General features: G+C 42.9%; 1 protein-coding gene across 2 annotated transcripts in view; it reads left to right on the top strand.

Annotated features, from left to right (window-relative positions):
• EPHA3 (EPH receptor A3) overlaps window positions 1–16,096 on the top strand; it is a 377,391-nt gene that overhangs the window by 307,213 nt on the left and 54,082 nt on the right. For both annotated transcript variants that reach the window (XM_019476436.2, XM_019476435.2), the window contains exons 12-13: window positions 1,469–1,530; window positions 7,162–7,371. In XM_019476436.2, the coding sequence (XP_019331981.1) occupies window positions 1,469–1,530; window positions 7,162–7,371 (272 nt within the window). The remainder of the gene's footprint in view (window positions 1–1,468; window positions 1,531–7,161; window positions 7,372–16,096) is intronic.

The following is a 16,096-nucleotide window of genomic DNA, read 5'->3' as shown; positions in this document are numbered from 1 at the left end:
TCCATCATAAACCCGAAATCTAAGGCCAAATGCTTATCCACATCCAAGCTGCACTTAATATAGCAGGAAGTATGTCAAAGAGTAGCTTGTGATAATCTGATTTTCAGCAGCCCAGTTAGGAGAAGTATTTCTAAGTTACAGCAATGAAGAGAACCGCTTGTTGTGGAGCTCCACATTTTTCCAATCTGTTCTGTCCCTAACACACTTTGCCTTCTCCTCCCGCATGGGGGCATAGGATGCCTGGCACAATAAGCTGTAGACTACCACAGAGTTCCCATGCACTGCGGGTAGGGAGGGGGAATTATCTGCTAGCCATTCCTGTCATGACAGCTGCATCCAGACATGCCTGGATATTTGGTTTCCTGGGGACAACTAGCGGCGGCACACCTTGTGGTCCCCATGATGGCCCCAGCAGCCTTACCTGGGGTCCTGGAGGCCTCCTGGAGCTGCAGCAGTGGTGATCCTGCCACATGGAGCCTGACTGGCAGTGAAGTGTAGCTACAGATGGCCAGGATCCAGCTTTGAGTGGCACATGCTGCCACCACGTGCTCTGCTCCACTTCTCTTTTCCATCTTTTTTTTTTTTTTTTTTTTGACCACCGCCTGGATATCCAGGGGTCAAAAAAAAAAACCCTCCACATTGCTCCCTTGCAGCACAGAGAACAACAGAACATGCGGTATGTGGTGTCACAGACATGGCTGCCACGCCATGTACCATACAGCTGTGCTTGTCTGGACATAGCCTATAAGATTTCATAGCCAATGGTAGGTAAAGGTATCTATGTATTTAAATACACGATGGATGCGGACATTTCTGTAGTACTTTTCTATGTAAGTTCTTGTCAGCACTTAAAATGAATGTTTGTTTGTGTTCAAATAGTAAGGCATGATAGGATCTAATCCACAATCCCAACCACTACATGTGACTGGCAGGATGCACAATTTTAGGATCAAGGACCAGATCCCAATCACACCGTACTTGCCAGTGTAGGGGGAGCCCAGCATCATGAAACGTATGGCTCTTTCACTGTATTATCATGCCTTAAATTGACTTGAATGTGTGGCTGGGTTACTATTTAAGGCATGCTTAACCTGTTAATTGCTTCTTAAATATAACCTGTGTCAAGGTCCTTCCTGTGAGCTCTTCATGATTGGGGGAGAGTGTGGTGTATTGACAGTGCAAACCGGAAACATTGATACTCCACCTGCCTTTCTTTATACCTAGCCTGTTCACAGTCACAAAGCTAATAAAACTGGGTGCATTACCCCTGTCTTCAGTGGAGTTGTATTTATATCTTAGCACTGTTGTTCTTGCCTCATGAATCTTCTTACTTCAGTTTTGTTTTTTATTTAAAATAATCTCAGTGCTTGGTGGGAGGAGGACATTATTTAGAAACGAGTTTCTAAAACAGATGCAAATAATTTCTTCTGTTTCTGAGAGTGCTGCATTTCTTTTAATGTATTTTCAGGTAAGCCAGTTATGATTGTTACTGAGTACATGGAGAATGGCTCCTTGGATAGCTTCCTACGAGTGAGTACAGCTGTCAGTAACATTGCTCAGTAATACATTTGTCTTTTTTTTTTTTTTTGCTTCTTTCCTTCCTTCCAGTCATCATGAATTCTCATCCTGTTCTTATATCATACATTGTTTCCTCTTTGTTTTGTTCATGTTTGTTTTGTAATGCTCCAAAGGCATCTAGGAATCTGTTATTCTGTTTTGATTCTTCACATTCAGAGTTACTCTAGAATTAATTGAAGAAAGCAGAAATGTTGCTTAGTTCATTCTATTTGTGGAAAAACAAATCTGATTCATAAACATTGTAAAGTGCTTTTGTGAGGCCATAGTGCACTGCTGTTGGTAGACAGTCAAGGTATGCAATATATATCTTGCTAAGCGCTATTGAAGAGGAATGAATCTGTGTGTGTGTTAAAAGTAAGTAATGCTGAGCAAGAGCTTAAATGTGACAAGTTTAAAGAATAACCACATACCAGCAGGTGTTGAAATTTTATGTTACCAGTCTTTACTAACATGTCCTCTTCCTCCATTCCTGAACTGCATTTGTTTGTATGCTTATTTTATCCTCTTTTCTTTAAAGCTTTTAGCAAAACTGGAACCCTCCCCAAATCACCAGAACTTAATTTAGGCAAAACAATAAGTATGTAAAAAATGAAATCCCTTCTAAGGGGCAACATTTTATTTTCATTTTTGGGGGACCCTCAATTCTGACTTAAAGCTTTGTCTAGGCTTGGCAATGGCTGAATGCCCTCCAAATTCATAAAACTGAAATAGATGTTTAACCTTAAAAGGGATTTCTTGTCAGCATTCATTTCAGTATGTTCTGTATATGTTCCAGTATCAGCTAAAGCATGTGTAATGCATATACATAGTACGTTAACTCTATTGAATTATTTAATTTTGTTAAGGATAAAAATCCCTGAAAAAACCCTCATTTTGAGATTTTTCCAATGTCTGATTTAGTTAACCTGTCCAAGGACTTTACAGCCAGTATACCCAAAAAGTTCTCCCTGGCTGCATCTACACATGCATTTTAATAAAGAGTAGCCTATTTTACTATACATTAAGGCATCACATAAAAACCATACAATTACAGTAATGCACAATAAAATAGGCTACTGTGCATTGAGTATCACTTTAAAACCATGGGAATTCATTACTGTGCTTTAAGGCAGCCTAATGCACATTTCTTTAGTACCTTATCTGAGAGGGCATTTTTACACATGCATGTGTCATAGTGTCAGGAGCTTTGAAAAATGCCCAGTGCTGTGACGCATGTAGTTGTATAAGTGGTGAAATGTGCATCAGCACTAAGAAAATGGCAGTGGTGCACTTTTGAACTAAAACACCTCAGAGGTGCCTCAGTTCAAAAGCACACCACTGCCATTTTCCACACACTGACATGCATTTCACTGCTCATACAACTGTACATAGGGCAGTGCAGTTTGCCTCAGCTCACATGCGGAACAGACTTGATTAATCAAGTCTGTCTGCTCTGAAGCAGCGGATTTCTGGCATGTAGCTGGAAAAATAGTATGTGCATAAATGCCCAGTAGCACTAAATTGAATGCATATTAGAAAAAGCCCGATGTGCCCCCTAATATCTAAGCTAAATCTACTTTGCCATAGATGAAGCCAATTACTTTTTGTCCTACCCAATGTGGATTTGAAGGACAAATTATTAGTATTCTCTTTAAAACTATTTAGTTACTCCAGGTCACAAGTCAATTATTGTTACACACACAAAAACATACTGCATTTATTTTAACAGGTCATGCTTCTTCATACTAATTTGTTCAGCATTTCACATCATTTCCTAAAAAAGTTCCATTCATGTCAATAGCAATTGATTCAATGATCTTTAGACCAGACCGCAGATGAGGGGCAGAGCTTTGTGAGCAATCACAGCATATAATTATGTGTTTTAAGACCATTTAATAATATATATTCATAACGTGGAAAAGGTCAGGTTGGAGAGGAGTAAGGATAGCTGTGCAACTATCTGCTCAGCTAAGGGCATGGACAAACATATTTTTAGGTATTTGTAAACAAAAGGGGAAGATGCCCATTGCAAGTGCACATAAACTGGTACAATTTGTCTGTTACATCTCTGGGATTCTGTAGAGATAAATTGCCCTAACTATGATCCAGAAGGAAACCAAGTTAACACTTTTGGTACTGCTTTTGCCACACTTCCATCCTTGCAAAAATCAAACGGAGGCAATAATTGCATTGTAACAGCTTATAACAGGATCCTTTAATATTGATATGATTGTTACTTCTGTCTATACCCTAATCCCTTGAGAAATTCTAAGCTGGTCTTGGACTATTTTTCTAATGTTTTAGGAAATCCCAGGGTCTGGTAAAGGGGTTAGCCCATAACTACCTTTTCTACCCAAGTACATCTTCAGCTGATATTTGCTTAAAAAGGATCCCATCCAACCAATTCTGGATGCCCCACAGTGGTATTTATGACCTCACATTTTTTGCTAGAGTGATGTTATAGCCATCATGGTCCACAAAGTATGTGAGAGGCAAGGTGTAATAGAGTGCCATCCTTAGCGACCTTTAGAGGCACCTGTGGACACTCCTGAGTCTCTTTACGTTTGCTTTTCCTGCTGGGAACAGACTCCCCTTCACTCTCCTGCCATGTCTTGATGTTTCTTTGGGTTCTAAAGAGGAAGCTACCCCAGGGTTTCCCAGAGTTGGGTCTGTGCTCATGAACATGTTGCAGTGACAAGCTTCAGCCTTAAGGACACTTTATACGCTCCTACCTCCCCCTAACATGCCCCATGCCTTGCAGGTGTTCCCTGAATAATGTCCCTTTTTGGAGGCTTCAGCCTCCTGAGCTTCTTCCCTCTTTTCTCTAGCTAGGCCTACCAGCTGAGGTAAGGTTCTAGGACTTGACTTCAAGGCCCTAGCTCCACAAACCACTCTGGGCTCCTGGCCCTTTACATCATGGCACCAGGCTCCCTGGTCTCTTCAACACTGCACCCCTGTGGTGCTGAGTTGTTGGGGCCTCAGCCTTCCCTGGCTTTGCCCCTTATTCTATAGCTAGGCCTTCCAGCCTAAGCCCACTAGGTAGGACCTGACATAGGAGCACTAGCACATCCCTCCACTCAGGGCTGTGTGCTCTGTATGCTTGTGCCTGCTATAGTATGGGCTTTCTAGCCCTCCAGCTGTGCCCCATGGACAGTAATGAGGCCTCCACCCCCACAGCCTCAGCCACAAACCACCAGTTTAAAACAGAACATAAACAATAAGCCCCTGGGCTATACTAAAAAATAAATGTAAAGAAAGCAATCTGCCTCCTTATATTTCCAGGGTCTCTGTCTCTCTGCAACCCACTGCCAGCACTCTCTCTTGTGGGGCTGACGCAGCTTCTCTGTGAGTTCTCAGGAGTCCATCCTCTCTACAGCTTGGGTCCCCTTGGCCAGCTCAGGCACCGCTTATGTAGTCCTAGCCTGAGCCCTCTTTCAGTCACCTGATTTCCCCATTAGCTGACCAGCTAGCCAGGCTCAACTTTCAACCCCTGCTCTGCTGGCAGGCTGTGCCCAGAAGGTTCTGGTCTTAAAGGGGTTGCCCTGCTTTTCAGTAACAGGGCTAGTGTTCCCTGTTACACAAGGACTTCTTTGGATGATATGTTTTATTGGACCGACTGCATAGCTGGACTAGAGTTAGACAAACTTTTGAATGAGAGACACCCTTCTTCAGGTCTGAGGAGAAAAGCCAGAACAGCAATAGTTCTCTTTTGAAACATCTTAATCTGACCCTTCATGAATGATGAGTCAGATTTGCAACCAGTCAACCACTTTTGAAGCTGTCTGCAGCCATGCACTTGTGTGTGGTCATGACTATAGACTGCTTTCATAGCCAGATCTGGTGAAAATTGCCATTTCTGTCTGTGCCCATCCCTAGGATGACTTTACAGAGCCTACTGAAGGAAAAGTCCACTCTTGTCTCTTTCAGATCACTCCTAGAAACTACTTCCCTTAATTCAGCTGACAAAAGAGATCCCAGTCCTGTAAAACTTTCATCCCAAAATACCTGCACACCTAAAAAAAATTCAAGCCTAAACCAAGAACCAAAAGCCTTTATCCTCCTTTCCATTCCTGGAATGTTTACACGCGTGCACTGACTGTGATTGATAATGTGACCTTTTCAGGACAGGCTCCTATCACTGTGTCCTTATCCCATGCCTGTCACATTCTAATCAATGCCTGGACCTGAACTGTTGACATTCCATCCTACCTTTCTTTAATGCATGATGTAATCTAGCCAGTTAATTAGCAGACTCTGCTTTCAAAAATATTGATTTAAATGTACTAATGAATTCATTTACATTTGTAGTTTTAATTTATCAGCTCTTAGGAGCATAGGACTGATCCACATGGGTCACTGAATCTAACATCCAGCTATCTCAGCCAGCCATCCCAGACAATTGCATTCATACTCCATCTTAAATTTGGCTAGCTTGTTGGCTCCTCCTGGAAGGCAGTTCTAAATATCATCCTTCTAAGTGGTAGAACCTTCTTCTCAATTCTAGCCTAAATATGTTATGAGCAGTTCGGGCCTGTTTTGTTCTTGGACAAACTAAGCAAAGTTTAAGTGAGTTTCATAATTTGCAAATGCTATGCATCCTTTACAATAATGAGGGTTTTTTCATGAAAGCAAATACAGAAGCTCTTAATTGCCATATGAATATCAACAGGTTATACTGTATGTCCTTATTATATTTACATGGATAAGGTTGGTCCATAAAAGCAGTGGCCAAAAACAAAACTTACTCTTGCAATCAGATTGATGAGGTTTCACTCCTATGCTGGTTCAGACTCTTGATTTATAGCTTTAGCCTATGCATAAGCCACAGGCTAAGACTATATGTTAGTCTCAGTGTTCTTGCAGAAACAGTGCTTTAGTGTACTAACTGATGATTGAGGAACCTTTGTTGTTGTTATCTGTCGATTCAGAGCACCCACCATTCCCACCCCATGCTTACCGGTCCACTCCAGGGCTCTTCACTTTCCTCTCCCTTCTCTCTCCCATCCCTGTGAAGAAAGAAGAAGCAGGGAATCAGAGTGAAGCCAGAAGTTGATGTAGCCTTTTCAAGTGCCCCATGGTTGGCACTAGCAGAGGCTGTAAAATTTGGAAACATTCCAGCCAGGAATGACACAGAGGACTGTGTGTGTGTCCCCTGGTCAAACATTCCCTTTATCACTTGGACACATTTAAGTTTTAAGTCTGCCTGCACCCTTTATGAATCCACTAGGATTTTCATAGGTGCCTAAATCTCACTGAAATTGGATTCACTTGGAAGTTAAGCATTAACTGTCACTGGATACCTTGAAAATCCAAGCCTTGATGGACCTGTATAGTTTGGTTTCAACTGAAATTTAAATTTGCCTTCCTCTCGTGTGACAGAGTTACTAGTAAGAGTGTAAACAGTAAAGCAGTTTTTGTTCCCCAAAAGACAGCCTGTCCCGGATGGGCTTCCAAATGATTTTGAGATTTGTTTTCCTTTAATTAGAAAATGTTCATATATGATTTTTATCCTGGGTTTCAGTGATTTCAGTAGAAATTATGTGCATGTGGAGGAAGAGGAGGGTACAGTCAGTCTCTTAATCATGCCTTTCAAATGTGTTACAGAAACATGATGCTCAGTTCACAGTCATCCAACTGGTGGGCATGCTCCGGGGGATAGCATCCGGCATGAAATACTTGTCAGATATGGGTTACGTCCATCGTGACCTAGCTGCTCGTAACATCCTCATCAATAGCAACCTGGTGTGCAAAGTTTCTGATTTTGGCCTCTCACGTGTATTGGAAGATGACCCAGAAGCTGCTTATACAACAAGGGTGAGTTTGGAGGTGGGGGTTTTGCATTTTTTAATTACTGCTGTAAAACAGTGATGCAAAAACAGAGAAGTTTGAGGTAGAAATATGACCTTGAACTTCTTAAACTGTGCCACATGAACCACTGTGTCCTACAGAGCCTCATAAAAGCTGAGCAGTGAACTGATCAGCTCACTATTTACTGATGAGCATGCTACAGTCAATTCCAAGTTGTACATCAGGGAAGATAGAAATTGAAAGTTATAGCTCTGCAGTTACTGAAAATCTTTCTATATAGACAAATTAGGTGTCACCTAGTATCTTCTAACAAAGAAGAGGTAGTCTTGTACATAAGGCATTGGCCCTGGCTCTCAAATGAGCTGGGTCCAGTTCTCAGTCTGAGTGGCTTTGGGCAATTTTATTATCTATTGATACCTCAGTTCCTCCATCTATATAAAGTGATCAGTAATTCTTCCTTTCTCTTATCTTTTGCTTATTTTTTTACATGGCAAGATCCTCAGAACAGAGACTGTTTATTACTATCTCTTTTTTTTACAGTACCTAATAAAATAGAGCTCCAGTTTTGGCTGGAGAAATGTAGGCATTACTGTAGTGCAAGAATCTCCTAATGAAGTCAAGGGAAAGCAAAGCTATACAGATGTGTGGGCAGTTTCTCAAGGCTACACATCAGCATTGTCAGAGTACAGTAGGGGTCAGCAACCCCGGCACTTGTGTTGAGTATGGCACGTGAGGCCATTTTGCTTGGTACGCCACTGCCAGTCTGGGCTCTAGGCAGCTGCTGCCAACCACGAAGCCGGGGCTGCTCCCAGCCGGTAGCTGGGTGGCTGCAAGCCCTGCTGCAAGCAAACCGGGCTCTGTGGTTGCAGCAGCTACCCAGAGCCTGGGCTGGTTGCAGCCAGGAGGCTGCAAACAGCTGCTCTGGACTCCGGCATCAGCTCCATACTGGGGTGCATGTGCGCCTCGGAGCGGACGGTGGGGGAGCAGCCTGAGGCAGCACGACCCTGGCCTCTCCCCTGCTGCCGGCACAGAGCTGATGACTGGGCTCTGGAGCCTAGTGCAGATGTTTGTAGCTAGCCTGGGCTCTGGGCAACTGCAGCAGGCAGTGGGCAGGCTGCAACCAGCTGCTCCAGGCTCCACAGCCCTGGCATCAGCTCTGTGCTGGTGGCAACTGAACGTGCACCTCAGAGCGGACAGCAGGAGGGCTGTGCTGCCTCAGGCCCTATCCCCACTCCAAGGCATGCATGCACCCGCCGGTACAGGGCTGATGCCAGAGCCCAGAGCAGCTGTTTGCAGCCTCCCGGCTGCCGCTGGCCCGGGCTATGGTAGCTGCTGCCAACCACAGAGCCCAGGCTGCTTGCAGCAGGGCTTGCAGCTGAGCCTGCCTGACTCCCACCCACTCCAAGCCCAGTCCCAGCCCAGCCCCTACCAGGATGAGGCTGGCGCTGCCCCTTGCCAGGAGCACTGCACCTCTTGTGTGCTTAGCTGTGCAAGGTGGGTGGGTGGTTGGGCTGATGGGCAGGCTCCAGGCTGGGACCTTGACCAGCTGTTTTTATGGCATGCCGGCACTCTGGCACCTTCCATGATAGGCATTGTGGTTTTTTTGGCACTCCAGCCAAAAAACTTTGCCAAACCCTGGAGTAGAGTTTTAACCCTAGTTTCTTGGTGACTAGTCTAGTACCCTCTGCACTGGACTGTGCTGCCTTTGTAGTGTAGTTTTGATTCATCCAATTTGATAAATGTCCTTTTTTTTTTTTTTAATGATTTTGTCAGACTAACAAGTTTAGTTTTCTGTATCTAGTTGTTAAACAGGAATTGGGTTCTGTCATCCATGTTAACATTGTTGTAAAAGCACTTTATTAACCAGAAGAAATGACATTTAATATCCAATGTCATTGTCTTATTTAATTTACACAGATGCTTAGTAAATGCACGCTGCTTGTCACTGCACAAACCTGATTAGATTGGAAAGGATCAGCAAAAATTTTAATGTGTGCATTTCAAGCTTTCCTCTGCTTATGATCAATACCAGGCACAATCAGCTAGTGTGATATTTTCCAAACTTTAACCTTCACAAGTGAAATGCCAGAGGATCTTAACAGGTGAAAAGTGAATAATATATGGTAGCCGTTTTCTTTAGATATTTTTTCACAGTATGATAGGCAAGTTATGATTATAAAGATGGCACTCTTCATCTTCCTAGTGTTTCTGACTGCTGCTTGATAAGCTCTGTCATTAGAAGTATACACCAAATAAAGCTTAACAGCACATAAGAACGAATGGATTCTCTGCAGTTGTCCTTGAGAAACAGATACTACAAAGAAGATTCAATATGAGAATAGCGATTGTTAGGCTCAGAATTTAGGTCGAATTGCATAAGATTATTAAATGCTATTGAAATGTAGAAAGACAGGATTCTATGATTTTACAGAATCATAGAAATGTAAAACTGGAAGAGCCCAGAAGGTCATGTAATCCATCCTCCTGGTCTGCGGTTAGACCTTATAAACCAAGAGCATCCCTGATGAATGTTTAACCTTTTTCTTTAAAAGTGGCAGGGATTTTGTAGCCTATCCAGAAAAATTGTTGTAATGTTTCTCTGTTCATGCAGTGTGAAATGTTTTGGTCATTGCTACACTAAATTTCATCTATTGCAAATTAAGTTGCTTATTTCCTTTTATATTCCTGATGGACATGGAGAAGAAATGGCCAATGTCCTCTTTATAACATTTTTTTTTAGATATTTATAAGAACATAAGCACCATACTGGGCCCAACCAGTGATCTTTCTGGCCCACTATCTTCTCTCCATCAGTGGCAGGTGTGAATGCTTTAGAGGGAGAGCATTGAACTGGGTATGTCTAGGGTGGTGTATCCCCCATTCATTACTCTCCTTAACATACACCATTTTTGGTTTAGAGATGACAGAGGAAACATCTCCTACCGTTTTGTCAAGACAGTTATAAGGTCTCCAGTCTTAACGTTTCTAGACTAAATAAAAAAAAATCTCTTTCCACCTTTTATGATAGTTTATTGCTTTCTAAACAACTTACCATTTAAATTGCTCTGTTCTGGATTCCCTCCAGCTTGCCCACACCTTTTTGAAAGAGTGGTACCCAGAACTGGATGAAGTTCTTCAGCTGAACTCTCACTAGTGTAGAATAGAGCAAAATAGTGTAGTATGTCTTACAAATGGCACTATTAATGTTATCTACCTTTTTTGTAGCTGCTGCATTACATCTTTTGACTTTGTATGGTTCACACAAGACATACATTTGCTAGGTTGAAAAACTAAACAAATCTAAAAAATCATGATCCAAGCTCCCAACAGTAGCTGGATTTCATTGTACACATTTCTTTAAGATCTGCTAAAGTTAAATTTAATGAGGGAGTCTTTGAGGCCATGCTAAAGCTGAGGAAAGCTTCTGAATTCCATTTTGGTTGGAACAAAAGTGGCATGGGTAGAAATAGTCGCTGTGCATCAGCCTATGAAGTTTTATTAAGGAAGTGGAATTTCCTGAAAATGAAGTGCATGGATGGAATTGTATGACTTGTATAGCCTTTCAGCAGGAAATAAGGATCAGAGATTTATATGATATCATCAACTCTGGCCAGTATGTTCCTCAGCGCCTATGTTCCTATGGCAAATGGTATGATTGAACCCTCCTTCTCCTCCCTGATCTACTCACAGGCTTACCTGCTTGTTTACATTCAGATAAAGAAATTGGATGAGAAGGAAACATTTTGCAGCATGTATTCCTCTGAATTTAATAAAGCCAACAGTGGCATATAGATAGCCAAAGGAAGATGTCAAGATTATGAATATCTCCTAGAGCAGTCTAGGCCACATTGTATTTCATGCAAGGTATAAATGGGGGACCCTAAGACCCACTTAAAAATGGCAAGAGCAAAATTCTACCAGAAGCAGGAAAGTTACTTAGGTAACAAAAAAAATAAGTGTGTGACAGTGAGGGCATTTGGGTGGCATTCCTTTTGTTGCTCTCAAGCACAGAGCTTTTGGTAGCAGCAGCTGGGGGGCACCCAAGAGGGCATCACATTTCTGCATTTGGAAAATGTTGAATGGGAGAAGAAGTTTTTAGAGCAGTGCAGAGACCATCATTTTTTCTGAACATTTTACCCCTGAGTCTTTTCTGAAATGAAATTGAGGTCCATTGACAAAAAACAAGAAAGTTTATGCTACTGCTGCTTTTAATTTAATGAAATTAAAAAACTGTCTACAGGACAGTCCACCCTAAAGCATTTAATTGGCACTAAGTCCCTGACAAGCAAACAGAAAAAAAAAAAATAACAGCATCATTTAATGCATGTACCAGCTCTACAGAGCGGTAGCAATTAGGTCATATTTTTCCTTGAATAACAAAATTGTGACCATATGTCCAACCATTCACTTTAAAGTAGTGAATAAAGTGTACGACATTGCTATGTTCTCAAGCAGTAATAGTTCAGGCCCCAGTCCCACGATAACTGCCTGAGCAGACACTGGCTAGAAACAGATGTCTCCAAATGAACCTGATCAGCTGTGTGACAGTGTCACAGCACAGCTGATCCATTTCATCATGCCAAACACATCACCCCTTGTCCTACCCTTGATGGCACAGGACAAGGGACTGTGTGATGTCCCTGCTCAGCCAGACCCACTCACTAACAATCATGGGGGTGGATCTGACTTCCTTGCTTATGGAGAGGCACCCCAAGATTTCTCAGGATACCCCTCTGTAAGCAAGGAAAGCAGGCAGGTGCTTCCAGGCTTGAGGAGCTCTCAAGGCCCCAAACCACCTGCTCTGGGTGGCAGGAGAGTGCAAGCAGCTCAGGCTGCTTATACTCTTTCACCACAGAAGTAATAGACATCCACCACAATAAATTAGCAGGGTCTGTCATCACCTTTTGTCACACCACTAATTTTCCCTTTATGTAGCGTGACAAAGGGTGGCTTTTTGCTTAGCATTTGTGTCACCTTAAATAATTTAGGGTGGCACAAATGAGATGTCAGGTGACATCTGTTTCCATCCTCTGTGCCTGTACTGATTTTGTGGATGCTTTTGCTATTCTGAGTTCCTTACCCTCAGATGTTCTTTAGCAACTTCATAGATTTGTTCAGCTGTAAGGGACTTTAAGAGATCATCAGAACCATCTTTGTACTGAAACAGGATCAAGTGTGCCAAGACTATCTTTGACAGATGTTTGTCTAACTTGCTCTTGAAAACCCACACTAAAGAAGGTTTCACAGCCTTCCTAAATAACCTGTCCAAGGAATTAACTGCCAAATTCACCCAAAAAGTTCTTAAAATCTAACCTAGATCTACTTTGCCTCAGATTAAACCAATTACTCATCATTACTCTCTCATTTGTGCATGTCTTCATTAAGGGTCAAAGTCCAAAACAGGATGTAGCACTTTAGCTGCGGTTGCACTAGCATAGGGTTGAGAATGCTGACCCTTACCTCCACCTGCTTACAGCCCCTCCTGGCTTGGCAAAATCCACTGTTTATAGGTGTACCCCCTCTTCGGTCATCCAAGTTGTTAATGAATATATTGCATAAAGCCAGTCCCTGGAAAAACCCAGGTATAATTGCGCAGGCTTTATAAGTAAATCCTATGATACATATGCTATTATCCAAATCCTCTGAAACATAATACAAAGATCACTAATTTGTGTGAATGTATTATAGGGCATCAGGCACACTGATCAGAGTTTTACTGCAAACTGGCTGGGTCAACAGGAGAGTCTTATATCCCTGAGCAGGATTGTAGATCCTGCCACACTGCCATCAAAATCCCTCAACCTATGTTCTTTCAGCTTCCACCAGTGAAAACTAATGAGTGAATCAGACCTGTTGTATGTTTTGCTGCTGTTGTTTTTTAATTGAGCCTCTGCCACCATGCATATACTGTAAGTATCTACATTTTGTGCATGGAAACTGGTTTTACTTTCAGGGCCATGCACATGTCGGATGTTATTGTTAGGTCAAATGAAATTTTCTTAAATAAACTTGTTTAACATTTGAGATGTGCATCTGGCTAGAACCTGGGATAATCACATAGTACTAAGTAATTTATATCCAGCTCACTTGTCTAAGTAAGAAATTATACTTCTCTAGGCCATGATACTTATGTGCTCAATACCTTAGACCACTTAAATGCATAGTTAGGTCCGACAGTAATGTGCCTGATATCAAAATGAAAAGTGCTGTCCAGTTAATTATTTGTCTCTCTTTCTCTGAAGTCATAGTGTAGGGGCAAAGAAAAATTGAGGCAAGAAAAGTTTATCTTCTATTCTCCCTTGAATACCTACAGATCATTGGTCCAGATTATCACCTGCCATTCAGGAGGAGTCTCAATTCATGGAGTTGGTTTGAAAGTCCATTAGTGCACAAGAGGGATCATATTCTTCAGCCCATTAAGACTCTTCAGACCCCATCAAGTTATTCTTCCCTGTACCAGTAGGATGGCTCCTGTACTGATAAGCATTAGGGCTGCGTGAGGCTTCAGACAGAGCTTCAGATCCGGAGAAGCTTCGTACGCTTTGGGGGCTGCAGCAACATATCTGGGTCGCAGCACTGGCCTCGTTCAGCTTCCCAAAGCGCTTTGGAGCCGCCTCGCAGATCCGGCCATAGGGTATAATGGGGAAACAATAACATATCGATAACTTTGTTGTTTTTTCTCTAATTTGGATGACATTTTCAGGGGTGGTAGACTCTGCAGAGAGCATAAAGCCTGCCAAGTTTCAAGAAGATCAGTGCAGGGGTTTGGGGGGAACAGCACCGCTAATTCTTGAAAGCAAAACTCATGTCATGTCTAGGCATTACAACATAGTGGGGTGAAAACTGCAGGGGTGGTAGCTCTTACTGAGGCCACAAAGCTTGCCAAGTTTCAAGAAGATCGGTGCAGGGGTTTGGGGGATAACTGCCCCTTGAGCTGCGGACAAGCAAAACTGGTGCCATGGGTGCTGTGGGACTGACTGTGTCTGTCTTGGGGCAGAGCGGCCTGCTGCAGGCCTGGCTGCTAAGCTGCTGTTCCCAGTTACCAATCAATCAATCATGATTCACTCAGGGACCAGGGACTCAGGGACCAGTTCGATACACTGGACCTAGCTACTACATAACGACTTAACGAGCATCAACTAGCACCTACAAAACCAGGCTAAAGAGAGGAAAGACTCAATACAGACAATCAACTGCCCCAAGACTGACACAGTCTTGGCACGAGTTTTGTCTGTCAGCAGCCAGGGGTGCAGGGCCCCAGAGCCCCCCTGCACTGATCTTCTCCACAGCTGCCAGGTGTCACAGCCACGGCCACCATCCCTGCAGCTGTCACCCCCGCTGCAGCTGAACACACGCAGGGTCACCCATGGCACCAGTTTTGCTTGTCCACAGCTTGGAGTGGAGTTCCCCCCAAACCCCTGCACCGATCTCCTTGAAACTTGGCAAGCTTTGTGGCCTCAGTAAGAGCTACCACCCCTGCAGTTTTCACCCTCCTGTGGTGGAACACACAGCTGTGACAGCAGTTTGGCTTTCAAGAATTTGGGGTACAGTTCCCCCAAACCCCTATGCCAATCTTCTTGAAACTTGGCAGGTTTCATGCTCCCAGCAGAGGCTACCATCCCTGCAAGTTTAATCCAAATTGGACAAAAAACAAAAAAATTATAGATATTTCATTGATTCCCATTTATACCCTATGGCCGGATCTCCAGACAGATTGAGGTGGAAACCCGGTCCGGAGCTCCGGATTGGATCGCAGCCATCCAAAGTGGCCGGATCCGAAGATGAATCGGATCACTGCCGACTCGCACAGGCCTAATAATCATCCAGTACAGTACAACACTGGTCCCTGTGCCCAGTACACACTGGCACTTCTGTAATGTGATCCCAAAATGTAAGGGTCAAGAGTCTGCCCCATCTTTTGCTGCCAAGTTCTTCTAAATGCATTAATTTGGTTCCTGGCCCCCTAATTAGGTACCAGTTACCATTGCCTTGTAATTGAATATAAATCAGAATAGTAGGCTGAGCTATATACAAGTCTAGGAACAGCTTGTGTATGTAAGGATCTTAGACTCACTAGACATAAGTTGAAGGCAATGTTTGCTTTTGACAGAGTGATGTTTAAAACATACAGTAGGAACCATAGCTCCATCTATAGGCAGGGAAAATAGTTTCTACTTATTCTCTTATTCCAGTGCATGAGAACACCTCTTAGGCCTAACTGGTCTACACTGCTGACTTGCTGCAATGAAGTTCTTTTATCTCTGGTGTTACCGTCATCTCCCTACTTGTAGTCCTCCCTTAGAAAGGAAATTCCCTTATCCTTTCATTGAAGGCACAGAACACTTCATTTTTTTCTTGATGCCTTCAAATATTCAATTAAATAGAAGGTAGGTAACATAGTTTTAGTAATATCTTCTGTATGTACCATAGGCTTTCTCAGGGAACATAACCCGAAGGGATTGTTTTTGATTTTGAGAGACTCCTGGTTTAGAAAATGTTTAGGAGGATCTTACATTTGTATATTGTTCCTCCCTTGGATGTGTGAGGCAGTTTTGTTTTCTTTTGTAAGTACTTTAGCTTTAGTACTACCTTTTGGAAGTACTAAAGGACAGTGTAGTAACCACCCCTACTGCACTGCATGTGGCACACGGTTAGATTTTGCCACTACCTTGCCTTAGTGTCACACACAGTGCATTACGGTGTGGTAAAATGGTGGAGCGCACCACTATGG

The sequence above is a fragment of the Alligator mississippiensis genome, chromosome 1 (assembly GCF_030867095.1).
Source record: "Alligator mississippiensis isolate rAllMis1 chromosome 1, rAllMis1, whole genome shotgun sequence".
NCBI lineage: Eukaryota > Metazoa > Chordata > Crocodylia > Alligatoridae > Alligator > Alligator mississippiensis.
The sequence above is the reverse complement of the archived record's forward strand: the minus strand, read 5'-3'. Positions and strand labels throughout refer to the sequence as shown.